Source organism: Hypomesus nipponensis, chromosome 11 (genome assembly GCF_054491055.1).
Source record: "Hypomesus nipponensis isolate SF chromosome 11, ASM5449105v1, whole genome shotgun sequence".
NCBI lineage: Eukaryota > Metazoa > Chordata > Actinopteri > Osmeriformes > Osmeridae > Hypomesus > Hypomesus nipponensis.
The window spans coordinates 13,257,165-13,275,712 of record NC_140371.1 but is presented as its reverse complement, the minus strand read 5'-3'; the positions used below and the strand labels follow the sequence as shown (position 1 = coordinate 13,275,712).

Below are 18,548 nucleotides of genomic sequence, written 5' to 3'. Positions count from 1 at the left end.
GGTCAATGGTGTTTGTAGTTGTCATTGTTTTAATATATAGAGCTTGTGTGAAAGACATTGTAATATTAACCTGCTTTCCTTAACATATATAGCTGCTATATGTGGGGGGACATTGAAGTTTTACACCCTTTACAATAACCCATTCACCAAAAATCCATTACGTTTCATTTCATTTGAAATAAGATACATTATACAGGGGTATGTTTTCCTTATTAAAAAGATACAGCATATGTTTTGAAACCCCCTACTTGTAATCAGTGATGCTACAGTGTCTTCCTACTCAACTAGAATGCAGCTAATTTTAGTAACATGTGCTTTTAACTCAGGATAGAATCCAGTGTTTAACATAAAAAAAAAGTTATTAATCTGCGCAGTTCAAGGAGACTGCAAATATGATGCAAACATTTTCACATTAGAAAAAGCACAGACCTGTGAGTCAGTCAATACTAAACCAAATGTATACCCATCGGGATAAAACAGACCTTACTAAAGGCACACCACATTCCGTTTCAAAATGATTGGTTGAAAACTCAAAAATATAGTCAAACACCGGACCAGGTCTAAAAATCACATGCAAAATAAAGAAGCCTGTGGACTTCCTTGAAGTAAGCTGCAAAACATTACAGGCATACTGATATTTCATGCTCTAACATATTCTGTTTACCAACAGGGGATGTGAGAGGACTTTAAGACAGCGATTCAGCTTTTGATTATCAAACTACTCTTGCATAGCTTTAGCAGTGGCACGGGGGAGTGGTATTTAGCTTGGTCAAGTGTCACCCAGTTACAGTTCTATCTGCTATATAGGGCATTCTGAGGTGGGGTGTGTGAGGAAGATTGTAACCAACAGAACACTATGATTCCAGGTATTAGGCACTGTTTGTCCATCCTCTTGTAAAATGGTCCTCGTCAACCACACATGGTCATGTACAGCCACTAACAAAAGAAGAGAGATTGTAAGAGAGGTACAAGATTAACATTTGAAGTGTGCCGATATATAAACTGTTATTTAATGTATTAAGTTACATGGTACAGACCTCGGTTATATTCATCTCAGCCTGTCCTGTGCCTTTGTCAAGCTGCTGGAAAGATCCTGTAAAAAAAAAAAAAAAAAAAGAAGTGGGATTTGTGTTCAGGATAAAACAAAGCACAAAGAATGCACTGGGTTTTACTTTTGAACCACAGGATAACATGTTATTGGACATCATCCTTTCACTAACAACACTCACGGAACATGGCTTCAAGCTTGACTAGGCAGCAGATAAAGTTGTCAAAGTCAATGGCCTCATTCTCAGCATAGCGGGCCACTAGAATCTGGTTCAGTCTGTTGTTGAGTTTAAAGCCTACACAGAAAAGGCCAAGTGAGATAACAATGGGGTCATTCAAAATAATGCATGTTGTGTATCTGTGGATTGTGTCTTGTGAGCTCTCAACATCAAACTACCTGCGGACTCCACAGCCAGACGCATCTCATACGAGCTCATGGAACCTGACTTATCCAAGTCATATTGTCTGAAGAGGCCCTGGAGACAGATAGATACATTCATGAATACACAAAATATAAAGTAAGCTAGAAATTAAGATTTGATGTGGTGTTGAATGTTTAATGACAAATCCCAAAACTCAATCCTTACCAGCCACTTCCTAATCTTGTTCCAGAGGATCTGAAACTCTACCAAGCCTAGCCGGGCACTGCCATCTTTCTAGGATAGGTTTGTGTTAAGGAATTAGTGGAGTCTGTCACTAACCTACTGACTGTTTAGATATTTTGTCTGAAAAGGATACATCCATGAGATTGACCATGGTCCTACAGGACTCCGTACTGAAGCCGTCTGTCTTTATGTCTCGGTCTGAAAATGGAACGGTAGTCTAAGACAAGTTTTACAGCACCTATACTAATTAAATATGATTGTTGCATCATATCAAACTAGCGGTATGCCATTACAGGGCAGAGTTACTGAAAGTGGAATACACAGAGCTCACGTTTAGACACCACTCTATTCAGGATGGTCTTCAGCTCACGGACAGAAATCTCCATATCCTAGAACCCACAAGACCACATCTCAGAAAAAAGCTTTTTAGCCGGTCAGCTGAGATGAAAAATATGCAGCCGACAGCAGTTCCGTTATCTGATGCTCAATAATCATCTGCAGTACCTCTCCTGCTAACTGGGAAAACATGGACTTAAACGAGTCATCGATGTCATCTTCGGTGATCTCATCCTGTAATGGGAAAAGAGAATTGTTGTGGTTTTGAAAGTAGAAGAAAGTGTGCCTATAGTGTACAGTGGTGACTGTACATGTCCAGAAACCCACCTCATCCTCCAGGTCTGCTGATATTTCATCATCCAGCTCTCTGTAAAAACAAAACAAAAAAACTATTATAACAACTGCTGACCTACTATAACATAACACATTCATGCAAACAATTGGAAATATACAGCTTCTCTCAAAGTCATGACCCATGTGTGAACACGTCTACAGACAAAAGACACTCACTCAGTCTCGGACTGCTTCTCAGTGAACACTCGGAGGACAAAGTCGGCGTCCTGGCTGGGCTCAAAAGTCGACGGGACGACAAGGTACTCTCCTGGGGGCAAACGGAGGCGGGAGCTCACCTCACGTAGGTTGATGAAGGTCTCGGAGCGAGCGCAGGACGAGTTGGTCAAGAAGAAGTCTTTCTTCAGGTGGACATTCTGGCAGCCCCTGTACTGCATAGGTCGGAACAACTGTCATTAGTTCTGCAAAAGCTCTGCCTTGGGCGAAAACATTTTCCAATTTCCATGTCACAGAATTCAGTGAAAGAGTCTGAACTTAGGTCAGTTGGTTTACGTAGCCGTACCTCTTCAGGAATCTGCACAAAGACAAAGGTTGAAAGAAAAAGGTCAGCGCTCAAACATGAATGTGGACCACGCGAGAAAAACACTGGAGAACATCAGATGTTGATTGTATTTAAAACTCATTGTGTGTACTGGATAGTACAAGAAACCATCTGAGTGCTCTCACCTCGTAGATGGCAAAGCCGATGGTGTGCATGTCCTGGCCTTGGCGCCGGTACCTCCGCCTGTCCTTCTGCATGAGAGCCACCAGGAAGCTGCAGGCCACCTCGTCATCCTCCGGGTCATCATCCTCCTCCAGCAGGGTGATTTTGTACTGGGGGTTGATCCAAAATGTGTCTGGATGGAGGGATGGACAAGCAAGCAGTGTTGGTTCAACATGCCCAGTATTGGATCATACACATGGGTGTCATGTGTAGCTACTCATTTATGAATAGTACTGTGACGGACTCGGGTGGTTCCTGCATCCTCCAGCAGTGCTGCCTTTCCTCCACGTGCCGTGGAACTTCATGGTGTTCCAGTGGCTCAGGCCATCGTCACTGAGAGCATCAGGAGTCAGGTTACAGATCTCCAGGCGGGAAAACTGTCGCAAGAACTCCTGGAAGGACAACCTACCGGACAAAGCCCTTTGTGAGGAACACAGCCTAAAGAGAACTACAGGCTGTACTGGATACGGCTGCCAGTTCCAAGAGGGTTTCAGAACCCACGTGCATCTTATTAGAGTTCCGATCTTTGATCCCAAATCCTCACCAGAACTCCCCGTCCTCCATCTGAAGATGCAGGTCCTCTCTCTCAGACGGGTCGATCTCATCCCACTCTGAAGAGCTGAATGCAGACAGGGAGACAGGAATCACATCCCATCGTTCAAATTGAATATTCGACCAATCCAACAGGAAGGGTCTGGATCTGGTTAGCGTGGCATTATGTAGAGACGGTTATGGGACTGACTTGTCGCTCCAGGCCCCTGTCCACTCCACCTGTCCCCAGGGGTTACGCACCCGGATCAACCTCTCCATCTGACCCCGGAAGTCTACCTAGCGTAGTGGACGAGAAGGGGTAACAACCTCCCACAGATAAACGTGGAAAACATATGGTTTGGATACGCATCATACAGAAGCACTGTACCGTCTTCAAGCCAGTAACGGAGTAGGCGTGTCCCTTTACTAGCTTCTTGAATGTCACAGCCTCCATGTCAAAGGCACTGGTGATCTGAAGTCATATCAGCATACCATATCATCTCAATGATTTACAGTATGTATTGCCTACTATTCAAAGTCAATAAGCAAGAGCAGGCAAGGGGGCTACTTACGTCAATAGAGCAGCCCAGCAGAGACCCTCTTTCCAAGGCTTTGCCAATGATCCTGTGCAGGTCCTTGGGAGCTTTGCGGAGCTCGTACATCTCTGACACACCACCTGTGAAGTCTTCAAAGCCCTCGGTTGTACTGCCTCCAGAAAGGGCCTCGTAGGACCCATTTAACCTGACAACAGACACGAGAATATAGATTTACTCATGTATCATGTTGTATGAGATAGGAAAGTGTATGAATGCTGACATTTTGTGTACTGAATTAGACTTGGTTCTCTACGGGTCATTTAATGAATGGAGTATCTGAACAATTAGCTGAGTGGTATTTTGACAACATACTTGGCGTATGCTTTCTCCAGCAGAGCGCTCCAGAATTCATTGCCCTCAGCGGAGTGGACAAACATGAGCTCTCCGTCTTTTACTGGCAGTCTGTCGTCAATCACAACATCTATCCATTCTCCAAATTGCCAGAACTGCAACATAGAGGCCAGTCATGAGAAACCCCCCCCCCTCTCTGAGGAGCAAATAAGCATAACGGTGCAATAAAATGCAGAAGGCCACCTACAGTCTAGGATGATAAACACAAACGTACTTGAAAATGGAAGATTCCAGCATAGTCATCCTGAAAGCTTTGGCCGTGAGGGACCACTCTATGCAGAAGGGTCTCGTTCAGAGTGAGCGAGGCTATGGCCGCTAGGAGCCAGCAATCCCCTGAGACAGAGGTAAAAAGAGAAGAAAGCGTGTTTAGGAGGGTGCATTGTATTACATCAAATGCCCAGCAGGGGGACTATTGTTCCAGACTGCAAACAGACGAACGCTTGGATCTCTGAAAAATATCTTGAAAGAACTGTGGCACACAGCCCAGGCATTACAGTAACTAGAACTCACCCAGTGCTCCTTGACAGATGTCTGTTCTTGTAGCTCCTCCTAGGATAAACTGAGGGTCATCTCCCAGCTCCTGCAAGGGATATAAGGACAGGATTAGCCTTCAGTAGGTTGTGAGGGAAGACACAATGACTGTGTCACAAGCAACAGAGATTCTCTGACAGCAGTCTAAAAACTGAGGTCTAAGATGGTCCTCGACCCAATGGCCTATGCTTTGTTTAGGTTACTGGTAAACAAGTTTAAAGGATAGGATGCCAACAGCTGCTATAGTCCAGCCTCAACCAGCCTAAACTTGCTGAGTGCAGAGCTGGCAGCAGCTGCAGAGGGATGGATCTGGCATATTGATTTTTAAGACTGCATGATATTTTAAGAATATGATTGGATTTAATAGGTTATGTAATTAATTGATGTAATTAAAGTTAATAATTGAAGGTGCTGGGGACAACTGAAAGTGGATATTTTTTTAAGATAAAAGTGTTTTTTTGTCCTCAAAAAATACAGACACTGTCATTTGTGCTTATAAAAAGAATGCTCATTCCAAACTTTTCACAAATTTGTGAGAGGGACACAAAATGTCCTTGTTGTTGAATCTGCACCTCACCAGGCTGGAAGACAGAACCCAAAATAACTGATGTATCACTGTCCGAGGACTCACGCTCCCAGTATGTGAGGGAGGGTGAGGGGCTTCCGAGTTCTGTTAGTCATGTGTACAGTAAGAGAAACACAACGAGGGTCATCCATGTCTGTCTCCAGTTCTCTCACCGTGGGCCTCAGCCATTCCACGTCCCTGGTTTTGGAGGAGTGGGGAGCCAGCTCCTTGAAGCCCAGGGAGGGAGGCTCGGCGGGGAAGCAGGGGTCCTCAAAAAGACAGCCAGCCTCCACACACTCCTGCTTCAGCTGCTCATAGTCCTGGTTGAGGAAGTGGACTGCCTGCTCGATGGAGCCCATGCCCTCAGCTTGTAGCCTGTTGGTCTGTATGGTTGCTGAGATTCCTCCTGACCAATACATACTGGGTCAAGATAAAAATAAGAGGGCTGGGTAGGGGCACACAGAGTATAAATAGCAGCTACAAACAGTGCCACACACACACAATCTTTACAGGTTTCTGCCAAGCAATCTGCCAAGCAAAAATCATTTTAATGCTTTGTGCTGCAGATCTGTGTTGATGTGACAATGTCCAACATCGCCAGCTGAGTAATCTACCTGTGTAAATAGTTTTTTTAAATGAGTTTGTGTGTAAGTGAGTGAGTGATTGATTGTTTGACAGACTGATGTGCATTTCTGCTGATCTCTAGGAAGGATCTTCATTATAATGCTTTTTTTGGCCTTGCAGCCGAAGGGCAGTTAGTAAACCTTACAGCACTGAACGAGTTACTTTTTAACAAAAACCTAAACATTCCCCTGGGAAACATTAGAGTGTACTTATATCACCATCCTACAATGTACTGTTTGAGAGAAGTACCAAACTTGGAGTCAAATAAAGATGAATAAGCTAAATGTCTTTGGACCGCAAAAGCTCAACAATGTATGAGAGAGAGAGAGAGAGAGAGAGAGAGAGAGAGAGAGAGAGAGAGAGAGAGAGAGAGAGAGAGAGAGAGAGAGAGAGAGAGAGAGAGAGAGAGAAATTAAAAACTGAAAGTCCATGCAATCCAACACACCGATGGGATGTACAATGATACCTTGAGTTGAGAAGGCTGGGGGGAGGAAGAGAAAAGAAAGGGACGAGATTTGTAAATTACAGAAGTATAATCCCATAAAATGCTCTATAACATACACAGTATATCACTATGTTGTTAAAATATTGTGAAATTGTGGCATCTTGAAACTGGCATAAAGGTATTTTGTACGATTTGATCAATAACATGGCAGTGTAAAAAAGTTTGATTCATTTGTGTAGACATGCTTACATCCAATGCAAGCCATAGACATAGAATTGTCAGAGCTTAACATGAAGATTTCTCCATTAGCCTAATCTGTTGAAATGGAACTAATACAAACCTTCAAAATGTCTGTACTGCCTTCTAATAAGGGTCAGTTTATATCAGGGAATCGAACATTGGCATAGGACCAGAAGAGGGGGAGAGGCGTCATATAAGTGGACTCTATCCTGCAGTAACAAGTGCCTGTCTGCAGCTTAATAAAACATGTACCACACACTTGCAATCAGCTATAGCTACCCCTCCCATTGATTCTGTATAGCAATAGATTACAGCCAAAACAAAGAATATGCGTGTCTATGCGAATCCATTATGAAGCCAACTAGTTTGGGAGCAGCGTGTTGTATGGAAACCCCACAAGCAGATATAAGGCCCTTGTGTAGCGTTAAAATGTCTGACTCTCTGATTGCTGTTTAGAAGAATATCTCTATTCAGGGAAAATCTGAACTTCGCAAACCTGGAGACACCCTATTATATCTGTGTTAATGATGTGTTAATTTAAGTTATTATTAGGCTTGTATAGCATGAGCTGCTGACTTAAAAGGATCTGCACTTGCTAAAGATCGATTAGTTCACGTTGCAACTTTATCTGATGCTCTGTAAATGCGGCTCCTGCTTTAGGCGTGTGCGAGTCAGATTTGTTCGACTACGTAGCCTATTCCTTAATGTTAAATAATAAATGTATCAAGTAGCCTACAGTGTGCGGCGGAATAACGGTTACCGGTGTTCAATCTGGAAAATGTACTGCGGCCCTGAGTTACGTTTGGTATTACATCTCTAACAGTGACATTACATTGATGACATTTCCCATATTCATTTAAATAAGTCGTCAGTAACACTCACCACTTCGAAGGCTTCAGGTGCTGAAAGTATGTTGAAAATAGTCGTAAAAATCACAATGTGTAGGCGCAGGGGTGGTGGTGTGGTGCAGACGCGGACTAATCTGTAAATACAGCCCAACCCAGTCAGGGGAGGCGCTAGAGCCATTCCACAAGCCACTGTCTGCTGCACCCCATAGACCTGCTTGTAAATATCCAAAGCAATGGGACACGGGACTGTTTAATATGCGCGTTCTTGATGTTGACAAAAAGCATGAGCAACACGCTGTAAAGATGAGTGTGCGTATATATTTTTTTTGGTGTCATCCAAACACAAACTCTAGAACAGTTTGGGATATATCCACAATCACTCTGTGTCAATCTTAGAAGTTTTTTGTTATTGGTAAAGGATAAAATATGGCAGTGTATATTGTGTTGTTAATTTGACATTTTGACGTTCCTTAAATATACAGTAGGCTTATTCCACAAACACTGGTGCAAATGCAACTGTGTATCCATTTCCAGTAGTCATTTAATCTATGCATATGGCTGTGTAAACATAGGGAATTCTGGGGGCATTGGAATGGGAAAACAGGATGTTTTGTAACTGGGCAATACGGTACATTGCACGTGTTGTGGAATGCAATGTGTAATATGTGATTAGTCTAATGACTACAACAACATTTTCTGCCTTATGTATCTGTGTTTGCCAGGTGACTGCTGGCTCCTGGCTGCTATAGCGTCTCTGACTCTGGACCAGGATGTCCTCCATCGTGTTGTCCCTCCAGGGCAGAGTTTCAGTGATGGTTATGCTGGGATCTTTCACTTCCAGGTCAGGGATGGTTCTCTCAGTTCAATCCCATATTCTCAAACACACCATTCAAAATTTATTTTGAACTACCCTATTGTTCCTCTGTCCTGCAACTTAGTTCTGGCAGTTTGGCGTGTGGGTGGTTGTGGTGATAAATGGGCTGGGCTCCCTGCTACGATGTTCTATCGTCAATCTTGGAGGTTTTTGGTAAACTATCCTTCTGGTTCAGTTAAATAAATATGGCAGTGTATATTGTGTTGTTAATTTGACATGTTTACATTCCTTCAATATACAGTAGGCTTATTCCAGGCCTATTCTGACACTGGTGCAGATGCAACTGTCTATCCACTTGCAGAAGTCATTTAATCTATGCATATGGGTGTGTGAATATAGGGAATTTGGGGGGGTTTGGAATGTGAACACAGGTCAATTCATAGTGAGGGTGTTCATGGTTCCAGATGTATTCTTGCCATCCTTTTTGTAGGTGGCCTAGAGATGGTTGTTGTTACACAATGGTGTGCTTAACTAAACAGATAGGCTAAGGTAAGGCAATATGTCTACTGTACATTTCCTGGTTCACAATTCAACCTAACAGTTGGGAGTGGAAAATCAAGTAACCTTAGCAGCTCCACCTGTTGTGGAGATTACTTTCACATTCGATATATTTTTATGTGAACAGCAGGTCTGCAGTGATCACAACAACGGCACAAATGTAAATTCTAAATGTGTGATTGCCAAGGGCCAAACACAAAAGTGTGTGAGACTTCAGAGGATCTTGTACTTGTTCAAAGATTTCCACTTGAAAAATAATGCAAATAAAGTTAACTGTAGTAATGTTACTAACCTCTGTTAGACTTGAATGTCTGAGTCTAATGCTAACCAGCAGAGGTCAGTGTGTGACCAAATGATTAAATAGCTCTCTGTGAACATGTACTGTACTATAATTACTGTTTTTGGGGAGGATACAACACATAAGTCTTGTAAGACTTGCAATTAATCCAACCATGAACCCACATGAGAAAGGTACAGCACCATGCTAATGAAGGGTTTGTGTTCTACTTTAAATATTCTCATTGGGTCTTGGTTTGCATAGTATTTTAGGTAACCAAATTATTATGGGACTCTCCTAGTATGCTGGAGTCTGTCTTTCAGTCTTATTTGGTGGGAGAGATCTCGGTTTAGAAAGAGAATAGTATGATGGCAACCTGAGAATCCCCATCGTCAAACAGTCTCGTCACCACCAAACTACAGTTGAGACTGTCAACAAACACTGAGTAAGTATGTCCTGTTTCTTTTCATTGTCAGATGCCATCCATTTGGAAAATCAAATAGAAGGACTTCAATGCCTAAGAATCCATTGTTGTAATAGCTCTAAGACTTCTTGAATGATGTGCATCTACAGAAACCTGCCATTACTCTAGCCCTAAACAGGGCCTATTTACATGTTTGTGGTTACATGGTTGTTCCTCATTTTGTAAAAAGACAAATCCTGTTATGTTGGTGGCTTATCCGTCACACAACGAACTGTACGGGTGCCCTCATGAACCCTCTTCCTCTGCTCTCCTTCACAAAGTCCTGAGTTGATGACATCATTTGGTGAGTGGGATAGGAGGAAAGGGAACAGAAGCATATCATCCTGGAGCATACCAGTACTTCTCTGAGCTCCAGGGGGTTCTTTTTCTCCCTCTCTTACACACACACACCCACACATATATACACACACACACACACAAACTACATGTTTGGAGACAATGAGGGGGAGGCTCAGGTTACTTTAGGTGTGGCCAGTATTTGTATTTCTGCTGAGGTTAGGGGCAGTTGGGTGTGTTTGCTGAGCTTTGCTGTTGTCTGATATTTGTTTGCTCCACCTGTCCTACAGAAGCTCCTCCTTGTCTGTGGTCTTCCTTGCCCTTCACCAGCTATAGTATAAAGAACAGGCTTGGATTAGGTATTGTTGTTTGCGTGTTCAAGAGTCCACAGAACATCAGTCGACAGAGCACTGAATCTCCACACGCTACCAGAAAGTTCTCGGCAACAGATTATCCACCAGACCATCAGCTCCAAACGTCGACTATCACCAGGAGGCAAGATGACATCCATGGCAAATCACCTGGCTCGCCAGAAGGAGAGGGCCAGTGGGATTGGCTCCAACCAGTGTGCTGTGAAGTTCTCCCAGCAGGACTATGAGGTTCTGCTCCAACGCTGCCTGGAGAAAAGCATTCTGTTTGAGGATGATCTTTTCCCAGCAGATCGTAGATCGCTGGGGTATAAGGAGTTAGGGCCGTATTCTCCCGCAGCCAAGGGTGTGGAGTGGAAGAGACCGATGGTAAGCTGCGAATGCAATCTATGAATGAGTTCTACGCACCTAATTGGATTAATAATTGGTTACATCATTGTTTTAAATGATTGGTGTTTATAGTATAGATGTACATTGTGATTAAGTATACTGATATATCTAGAAGTGTTGTAACAAATATACTTTGACAGTAAATTATACTTTCGGATTACAAGGAAGAACAAAACCCAAACTGCTGTCATCACAACGATAAACAATATTGACACTACTACTGTACCTGGCACACTGTTGTCATGCTAAGACAGTTGGACACTCATAGATCCAAGCAAAGTTGTAATGAAATATTCCTGATTGTAAAAGGTTTGTATTCTACTTGACACAGAGCATAGTTTTAATGGTACAGGAATATCAGGAAGAGTGTAGAGTATATTATGTCTTGTGCCACACTCAGAGCTAAATTTAAGATTCTGAGAAGTGTTTGACAAGTAAAACGTTTTTTCTCTCTCTGTGAATGGTGCAGGAATTGTGTTCCAACCCCCAGTTCATAGATGATGGAGCCACAAGGACTGACATCTGCCAAGGCTCTCTGGGTAAGTTAAAGAGAAGAATGAGACCATTATAAGACTATGTTGATCAAAACAACAAAGCTAACATAACTAAATTGTGCATGCCTTGTGGCATAACAAACTAATGCGATAAGTTCACTTACCCACATTCCAAGATAATTTTCCTCCCTCTTGTGGTTTGTTTCCACAAACACATTGAGTCTGAGTTGTCCCAATGGCATAACAAAAGTGGGATCATGTCATTGTGTAACTGGGCAATACTGTACATTGCAGGGGTTGTGGAATGCAATGTGTAATATGTGATTAGTCTAATGACTACAACAACATTTTCTGCCTTGTGTATCTGTGTTTGCCAGGTGACTGCTGGCTCCTGGCTGCTATAGCGTCTCTGACTCTGGACCAGGATGTCCTCCATCGTGTTGTCCCTCCAGGGCAGAGTTTCAGTGATGGTTATGCTGGGATCTTTCACTTCCAGGTCAGGGATGGTTCTCTCAGTTCAATCCCATACTCTCAAACACACCATTCAAAATCTCTATTGAACTACCTTATTGTCCGTTTGTCCTGCGACTTAGTTCTGGCAGTTTGGTGTGTGGGTGGACGTGGTGATAGACGACCGTCTGCCCACCAGGGATGGAAAACTTCTGTTTGTTCACTCAGCCGAGGGTTCCGAGTTTTGGAGCGCCCTGCTGGAGAAAGCGTATGCTAAGTACGTGAAATGACCATATCTCAGTGGATGGAACATGACTGAGGACAAGGAAATGAATTCATTTGAAAGACATTGTGAGATGTTTGACAGAATAGATCTAATCACAAACTGTTTGTCATCCAGGTTGCAGGGGTGCTATGAGGCCTTGTCTGGTGGGTCTACCATTGAGGGCTTTGAGGACTTCACAGGTGGGATAGCAGAGACATATCAGCTGGACAAAGCTCCCCCTCATCTCTTCAAAATCATCCAGAGGGCTCTCGGCCTGGGCTCCCTTCTAGGATGTTCTATTGATGTATGTTTGAGATCATCACAGTTGTGCCTCCATGAATATCACTTTAATATCACTCATAATATGACCTCTCTCTTCAATACCAACATTTACATGGTTGAGAGTCTTTACGATGCGTACAATGCCGTTGATTTTTGTTTTCAGATTACCAGTTCCTACGAGACAGAGGCAGTAACAGCTCAAAAACTGGTGAAGGGACATGCATACTCTGTCACAGGGGCAGAAGAGGTAAATGCCTAGTCAGGAAAGGTCAAGCTGAGTATATATACTTTGTCAAAGTCTTATGTTCCTGCTTCATTTGCACCAAGGTTCATGTCCGAGGTAACCCAGTTGAGCTCATCCGCATCCGTAACCCCTGGGGTCAAGTGGAGTGGATCGGGGCCTGGAGTGACGGGTGAGAGGCCCCTTGTGGACGTACCTTAAACACCTGAAAACACACTTAAGACTCCCCTTTTTTAGGTACACCTCAATGCCTGCTTGTTAATGTCAAATCGAATCAGCCCATCATGCAACTGCAACTCCATGCCTAAAGCATGCATATATGGTGAAGAGGTTCAGTTGTTGTTCCGACCAAACATCAGAATGGGGAAGTCATGTCATCTCTTAAGTGCCTTAGACTGTGGAACGATTGAGTTCAGACGGTAGGAAGGGATGGTAATGCAAATAACCACACATTACAACAGCATGAATCCATGGATTCATCCTGCCTCATTTACATTTACATGTAGTCATTTAGCAGACACTCTTAACCAGAACGACTTACAGTAAGTACATGGACATTCTCCCCGATGTAAGCAGGGTGAAGTGCCTTGCCCAAGGCACGCAATGTCATTTGGCACGGGACCGGGAATCGAACCAACAACCTTCTGATTATTAGCCTAACCGCTCAGCCATCTGACCCTGGCCTCATGTCAGCAGTTCAGAAGTTCAAAAGGTTGGCATAAAACCCAACTGAAAAACATGTTGCCAGAGACCATTCTTCACATGCTTTTCCTCCAATCAGTTCAAGAGAATGGAGATATGTGAGTGATGAAGAAAAACTAAAGCTGGATCATGCTGCAGAGGATGGGGAGTTCTGGTAAGTCTTTGTAATGTACAGTCTGCAACATACAAGATATACTGTAGACATACTGGCATCATTGTCGTCAGGGCCGGCCCAAGACAAGCTAACTAAGCGGCTGCTTAGGGCCCCTGTAGCCACCAGAGGGCCCCCAAGAGCACATTAAATTACAGTTTAATGTAATTTATTTTTAAAGCGACTCAGAGGGGCCCCCAAGTCAATTCTGCTTAGGGCCCCATAAAAGCTTGGGGCGACCCTGATTGTAGTCCAGAAAATTGGACATAGCCCGTGTACATCTTCGTGTTCTGTTTTCCTGCTTAGGATGTCTTACTTAGACTTTGTGAAGAATTTCTCCAAACTGGAGATCTGTAACCTGAGTCCAGACATGCTGACCAGTGATGATGTGGGCCACTGGAACTACTGTCAGAATGAGGGGATGTGGAGGGTGGGCTCCACTGCTGGAGGCTGCCTTAACCACCGAGGTAACGGCCCACCCACCACAGACAGCACACAAACACCATGCAGGATGTTCCAGAACTTTCCAGGACATGACTGTAAATACGCTCTGTGTTCCAGCCACGTTCTGCTCCAACCCCCAGTTCCTGGTGCATCTGGAGGACGTGGATGATGACCCTCTTGATGGGGAAGACGGCTGCACCCTCCTGGTGGGGCTGATGCAAAGAAATGGACGCCGGGAACGCAGACTCGGCTATGAGCTCAACACCATCGGCTTTGCCATCTATAAGGTGCCGTATGACAGTGTACTTCATCTCCTTAGTGATGAATAGAGTTGTCCATTGAAGAAAAGGTTGATCGTTGAATACTGTTGTTCTTCCCTTTTTTTATAGGTTCCTGATCAGGTTTGTATACATTATTTGGTCTTTGAGTCTTATGCATGAAAATGCTTCACGAGTGATAAATAATGTGTGTAGGAAATTGGCATGTGACGGAGGTTTGGTGAATCCTCTTATTTCTCAGTATAAAGGTCAGTATAATGTCCACCTGGGTCCAGATGTCCTGTTAAGGCAGAAGCCTGTGGCGATGAGTAGCAACTTCATAAACACACGAGAGGTGTGTGACCGCTTCAGACTTCCACCTGGGGAGTATGTCATCATCCCCTCCACCTTCCAGCCTCACAAGAAAGGCAGCTTCATCCTGCGCCTGTTTACTGAAAAACACGCTGCTACCGCGTAAGGAGCGACCTCAATCATTCAAATGTTTTTTTTTCCAACTTCAAAAACATTAGTTACCTTTTATCTGACTTTCATTTCTTTCTACTTCCATATACTACTTCTAACAATAGACCCATTATGCAAGTCTGCTTTGAAGGGCATGCCTCACCCTAATGTGAAAGAAAGAGAAGCTGTATTATAAACCTATGAAACATCCCTAATTCCTAGGCAAAAGTCCCTTATTTTCATCATCCAGAACAACCCCATATTTTTAACAGCATCTACTTCTTTTTTAGTCCAATGGAAGGGGACATTCATGTTGAAATTGAAGAGGTAATTAACTTGGCAGGGGTCTTAACTGTTTTCAAAATTGTCTGAACATACTTTCAAGTCTTTAAAAAGACATTATACTGATCGAAATAAATAATGCACATCTCTTGAATTAATTATGTAACTATTCATTTAAAGGCAAAGATTTCAAAGGATGATGTGGACCCCACCTTCAAATATCTTTTCAAGAAGATTGTTGGCAATGTAAGAGACCTATATTATTATAGAATATATCATAATAATGTGTCATATGAAGAGTTGCATCATTTCAAACCGCCAAGCTCCTTAAACTTACTGAGATTGTTTCTTTGACAGGATTCAGAATTATCTGTCATTAATCTTGTACCAGTTCTGAACCAAATTGTCGCACAAAGTAAGAAGATTCTCATTTCATTGTTAAATCACTGAAATTTGATTAAGAAAACCGAACAAAATCAGCAGCATCTTCAACTGTGTGATTCTTATGTTCTCCAGGGTCGGATGTCAAGACGGATGGTTTTAGTCTTGAGACAAGCCGTCACATTGTCAGCCTACTTGATGTATCCTCTCACATCTACGCTTTAGCCTTTTATCCTTTTCATTCTACTACTCAATACATATTACATGAAACATTTCTGAGAGATTTGTTCTAAACCTTAACAATCTTCAGAAAGATGAAAGTGGCAAGTTGGGACTAATTGAATTCCAAGAGCTTTGGACGAAGCTCCAGAAATATCTGGTATTAATGCTGAAAGGAGATCATGTATTTCTTGTTCTCGAGTACGTGATACTATCAGCGTACAGTATGCTTCGCTAAAGACATTCTTTGTGGATGGTATCTGCAGGAGATCTTCAAGAGCCATGATTTAGACTGCTCTGGGACCATGAGTTCACATGAGATGAGAGGAGCACTGACGGAAGCAGGTAACAGCTAACAGGATGATAATATCTCACCACATGCTGTGAGTGCGTGTTTGCACACCCATGAGATGACACTGGCGGAAAACCCACAACTCCCATGCAATGTCTTTGATAGTAGGATGGTCAATCTGAATAATTTGCCACAGTGGAAAACAGTAGTCCATCTTTTCGGTGTAGGCTGTGCGAGTAGTCCCTAGCCCTTAAAGCTGCTGTGAGAATCAAGATCAGTCCCTTACTGAACTCTTTCATTGTTTATTTTTATTTATTTCCTTTGCCACTGGAGATAATTGCATATAACACTGTGTAAAGTTATTTCACTTCTGTCCTCTACATTGTTTGATAAATGCCCATATTCATGACAAATATATTCCTTGTAATACTAATACAATGTGTTGAAACTGAGGAATTTTGCGTAGTGTACATTTTATTTGGGAATCAATTTGTAATTGACTGAGTATTTTGATATGTTTGTTCCCAAGGCTTCCATATCAACAGTGCTGTCCTGCAGATCATAGTGAGTCGCTATGCCAACACGGAGTACGCTATTGACTTTGACTCTTTTGTGGACTGTCTCATCCGTCTGGAAATGCTTTTCAGTAAGTCTGCAAGCAACAAGTATACTTATATGCTTAATACAATGAAATATGGCGACTTGTTTCAATTCACATGATTCTGTTTTGAATCCCAACAGAGATGTTTAAGACACTGGATACAGACTACTCAGGGAAGATTGAATTGGATATTTTGCAGGTGGGTCCTGTGTGTGTGTGTGTGTGTGTATGTGTGTGTGCGTGTGAGCAATTGCTTCAATGAAAGACCACTGACTTTTCTCAAAAAACGAAATGTTCCTTTACAGTGGTTGTGCCTGGCACTCAACTAAGCCAAAAAGACTGCTGACTTCTATGAAAAAGGGAACCAAGATTTAGAAACTGTTAGTATGTCAACTATTTCATAAAGAGGATGGTTTCTTTATTCTACAACTTCTACTGTCAAATTATAAAGATATATAGTGGAATGTTTTTCTATAGGGCTTTTGCTTCAACTGTAAGTCAATAAAATACATGACAATACAATGATCTTTGTTGTGTTTTTTCAGCAGCTGAGTACATTTGGCAAAGCAATCAAAGCTGTTTTTCAAAAGCATATGCAAATAACCCTGATGACCACATTTAAATGTCGTCTTCCTACCAGATACCAAGAAAAGGTATAATTGTGAACCTGTAGCAAGGTGGACTGCTTGCTTGCAGGCTACACACATGAGGGCTACCCCTTGTGGTGTGGGGGGTTTGAGCTGTCAGCACCTGCCTGGTCGTCGGTCTGCCAACGCTGGACCTGGTCGTAAACCGGTAAACAGTCTCCATGACGGCCAACAGCGAGTCTCCCGGTCCTGTCCTACATCTATAAAGTTCAACAATGGATTTTGGTGTTTCAAAACCCATTGACACTGTATGACTATGTTTAGCTTGTGTTCTGCTCCTCTCTCACACCAACCGTCTCTGGAGGAGGGGATCCCTCTCTGAATTGCTCCTCCCAAGGTTTCTTCCATTTTTTCTCCTGTTGGGAGTTTTTCTGGGAGTTTTTCGTTGGATTTAGGTTGGTTGAGGGGCAGTTCTATGGGCGTATGTGAAGCCCTTTGGGACATGCTTGCGTGTAAAAAGGGCTATACAAATACATTTGATTTGATTTGATGAGGGTTAGTGTTGAAGAAAGCTGTCAGGGACCAGGTCCAAACTACTTCATGACAGGGAGATTGTGCAGGTTATAAGACCAACACACAATAAGGAATTGCTTTGACTGAATTCAAAGCACAACTCACTCAGTTTTATATCGAGTCATTTCTATGTTCCCAGGGTCCCATGGGCTAGAGTTAGGGCAAGGTTATACTGGCTTATTGTAAAAATAAAAAAATGGGGGTTACATTCATGAAGACAATGGGAGTGTTAATATGTGTTGACATAATTTGAAAGTGGCAACACAGGACCATGGGAACATGGAAACGCTTCTGTTCAATACAATCTGAGGCATTTCAATACAATCTGAGACATTTTAATACAATCTGAGGCATTTCAATACAATCTGAGGCATCACATTGAAGAGACCGATAAGGTCCAGGGTAACATGGTAGGCGACATCAGGACATACTGCTTGTTAAGGCATATTTGGAAATACTCACGCACACTCTGTGATCAAGGAGAATTCCACAAATCCGATACCGACATCAGAGTTGTGCCTCGCTCGTTTGTCTTTTTTGCTTTTGTCCTCCAGGTATCAGGGAAGTATGTGTGATGGGTCTGGTGTCTACATGAGGAATGATCTGTTGTTATGAACATAGGAAATAACCTGTGCTAACAGCCCTTCCTAACCAGTGTGTAGGCGTATGCTGTGTTCGAGTCGTCCACAGTCCCTCATAAATTGGATTTGCAACAAGCAGTAAGCACCCCCGTGTCTGTAAAAACTGGTCATGCTTCATCCTTCAGCCCTGAGGTGATAGACTCTTGAACAGCAACGCGTTCCAGCACAGTGCTCCCGTCATCCTCCCTCAATCTGTGTGTTATACAATATAATGTGTATCAGAAGTCAAAGGCCATCTGCAGTAGACTACATGTGTCCACATCCAAATGTCAGTTCTCACAGCC

At 42.9% G+C, this 18,548-nt stretch overlaps 2 protein-coding genes across 3 annotated transcripts; one reads left to right on the top strand and one right to left on the bottom strand.

The window, feature by feature from the left end:
* Positions 1 to 9: 9 nt before the first annotated feature.
* capn1a (calpain 1, (mu/I) large subunit a) lies at positions 10 to 7,910 on the bottom strand. 2 transcript variants are annotated; one of them, XM_084710081.1, is made up of 23 exons: positions 7,808 to 7,910; positions 6,707 to 6,721; positions 5,790 to 6,036; positions 5,031 to 5,100; positions 4,735 to 4,853; positions 4,482 to 4,615; positions 4,146 to 4,314; positions 3,962 to 4,045; positions 3,785 to 3,870; positions 3,587 to 3,661; positions 3,287 to 3,447; positions 3,006 to 3,175; positions 2,842 to 2,853; positions 2,499 to 2,710; positions 2,316 to 2,355; positions 2,157 to 2,222; positions 1,984 to 2,041; positions 1,786 to 1,850; positions 1,635 to 1,703; positions 1,445 to 1,523; positions 1,230 to 1,343; positions 1,038 to 1,093; positions 10 to 936 (listed from the first exon to the last, which is right to left on the bottom strand). In XM_084710081.1, the coding sequence occupies exons 3-23, from the start codon at positions 6,033 to 6,035 to the stop codon at positions 910 to 912; spliced, it is 2,112 nt and encodes a 703-aa protein (XP_084566207.1). In that variant the 5' UTR covers position 6,036; positions 6,707 to 6,721; positions 7,808 to 7,910; the 3' UTR covers positions 10 to 909. The 2 variants fall into 2 exon arrangements, with proteins under 2 accessions (XP_084566207.1, XP_084566206.1); XM_084710080.1 differs by having other exon boundaries at positions 2,157 to 2,355.
* A 98-nt stretch (positions 7,911 to 8,008) lies between these two features.
* Positions 8,009 to 16,955, top strand: LOC146268202 (calpain-2 catalytic subunit-like). The gene is made up of 22 exons (XM_084710079.1): positions 8,009 to 8,082; positions 8,496 to 10,919; positions 11,410 to 11,479; positions 11,812 to 11,930; positions 12,028 to 12,161; positions 12,285 to 12,453; positions 12,595 to 12,678; positions 12,759 to 12,844; positions 13,454 to 13,528; positions 13,832 to 13,992; positions 14,087 to 14,256; positions 14,359 to 14,370; positions 14,489 to 14,700; positions 14,979 to 15,015; positions 15,151 to 15,216; positions 15,328 to 15,385; positions 15,487 to 15,551; positions 15,662 to 15,730; positions 15,837 to 15,915; positions 16,392 to 16,508; positions 16,604 to 16,662; positions 16,769 to 16,955. Exons 2-22 carry the CDS (start codon positions 10,683 to 10,685, stop codon positions 16,790 to 16,792), a joined length of 2,103 nt encoding a protein of 700 aa, XP_084566205.1. The 5' UTR covers positions 8,009 to 8,082; positions 8,496 to 10,682; the 3' UTR covers positions 16,793 to 16,955.
* Positions 16,956 to 18,548: the final 1,593 nt, after the last annotated feature.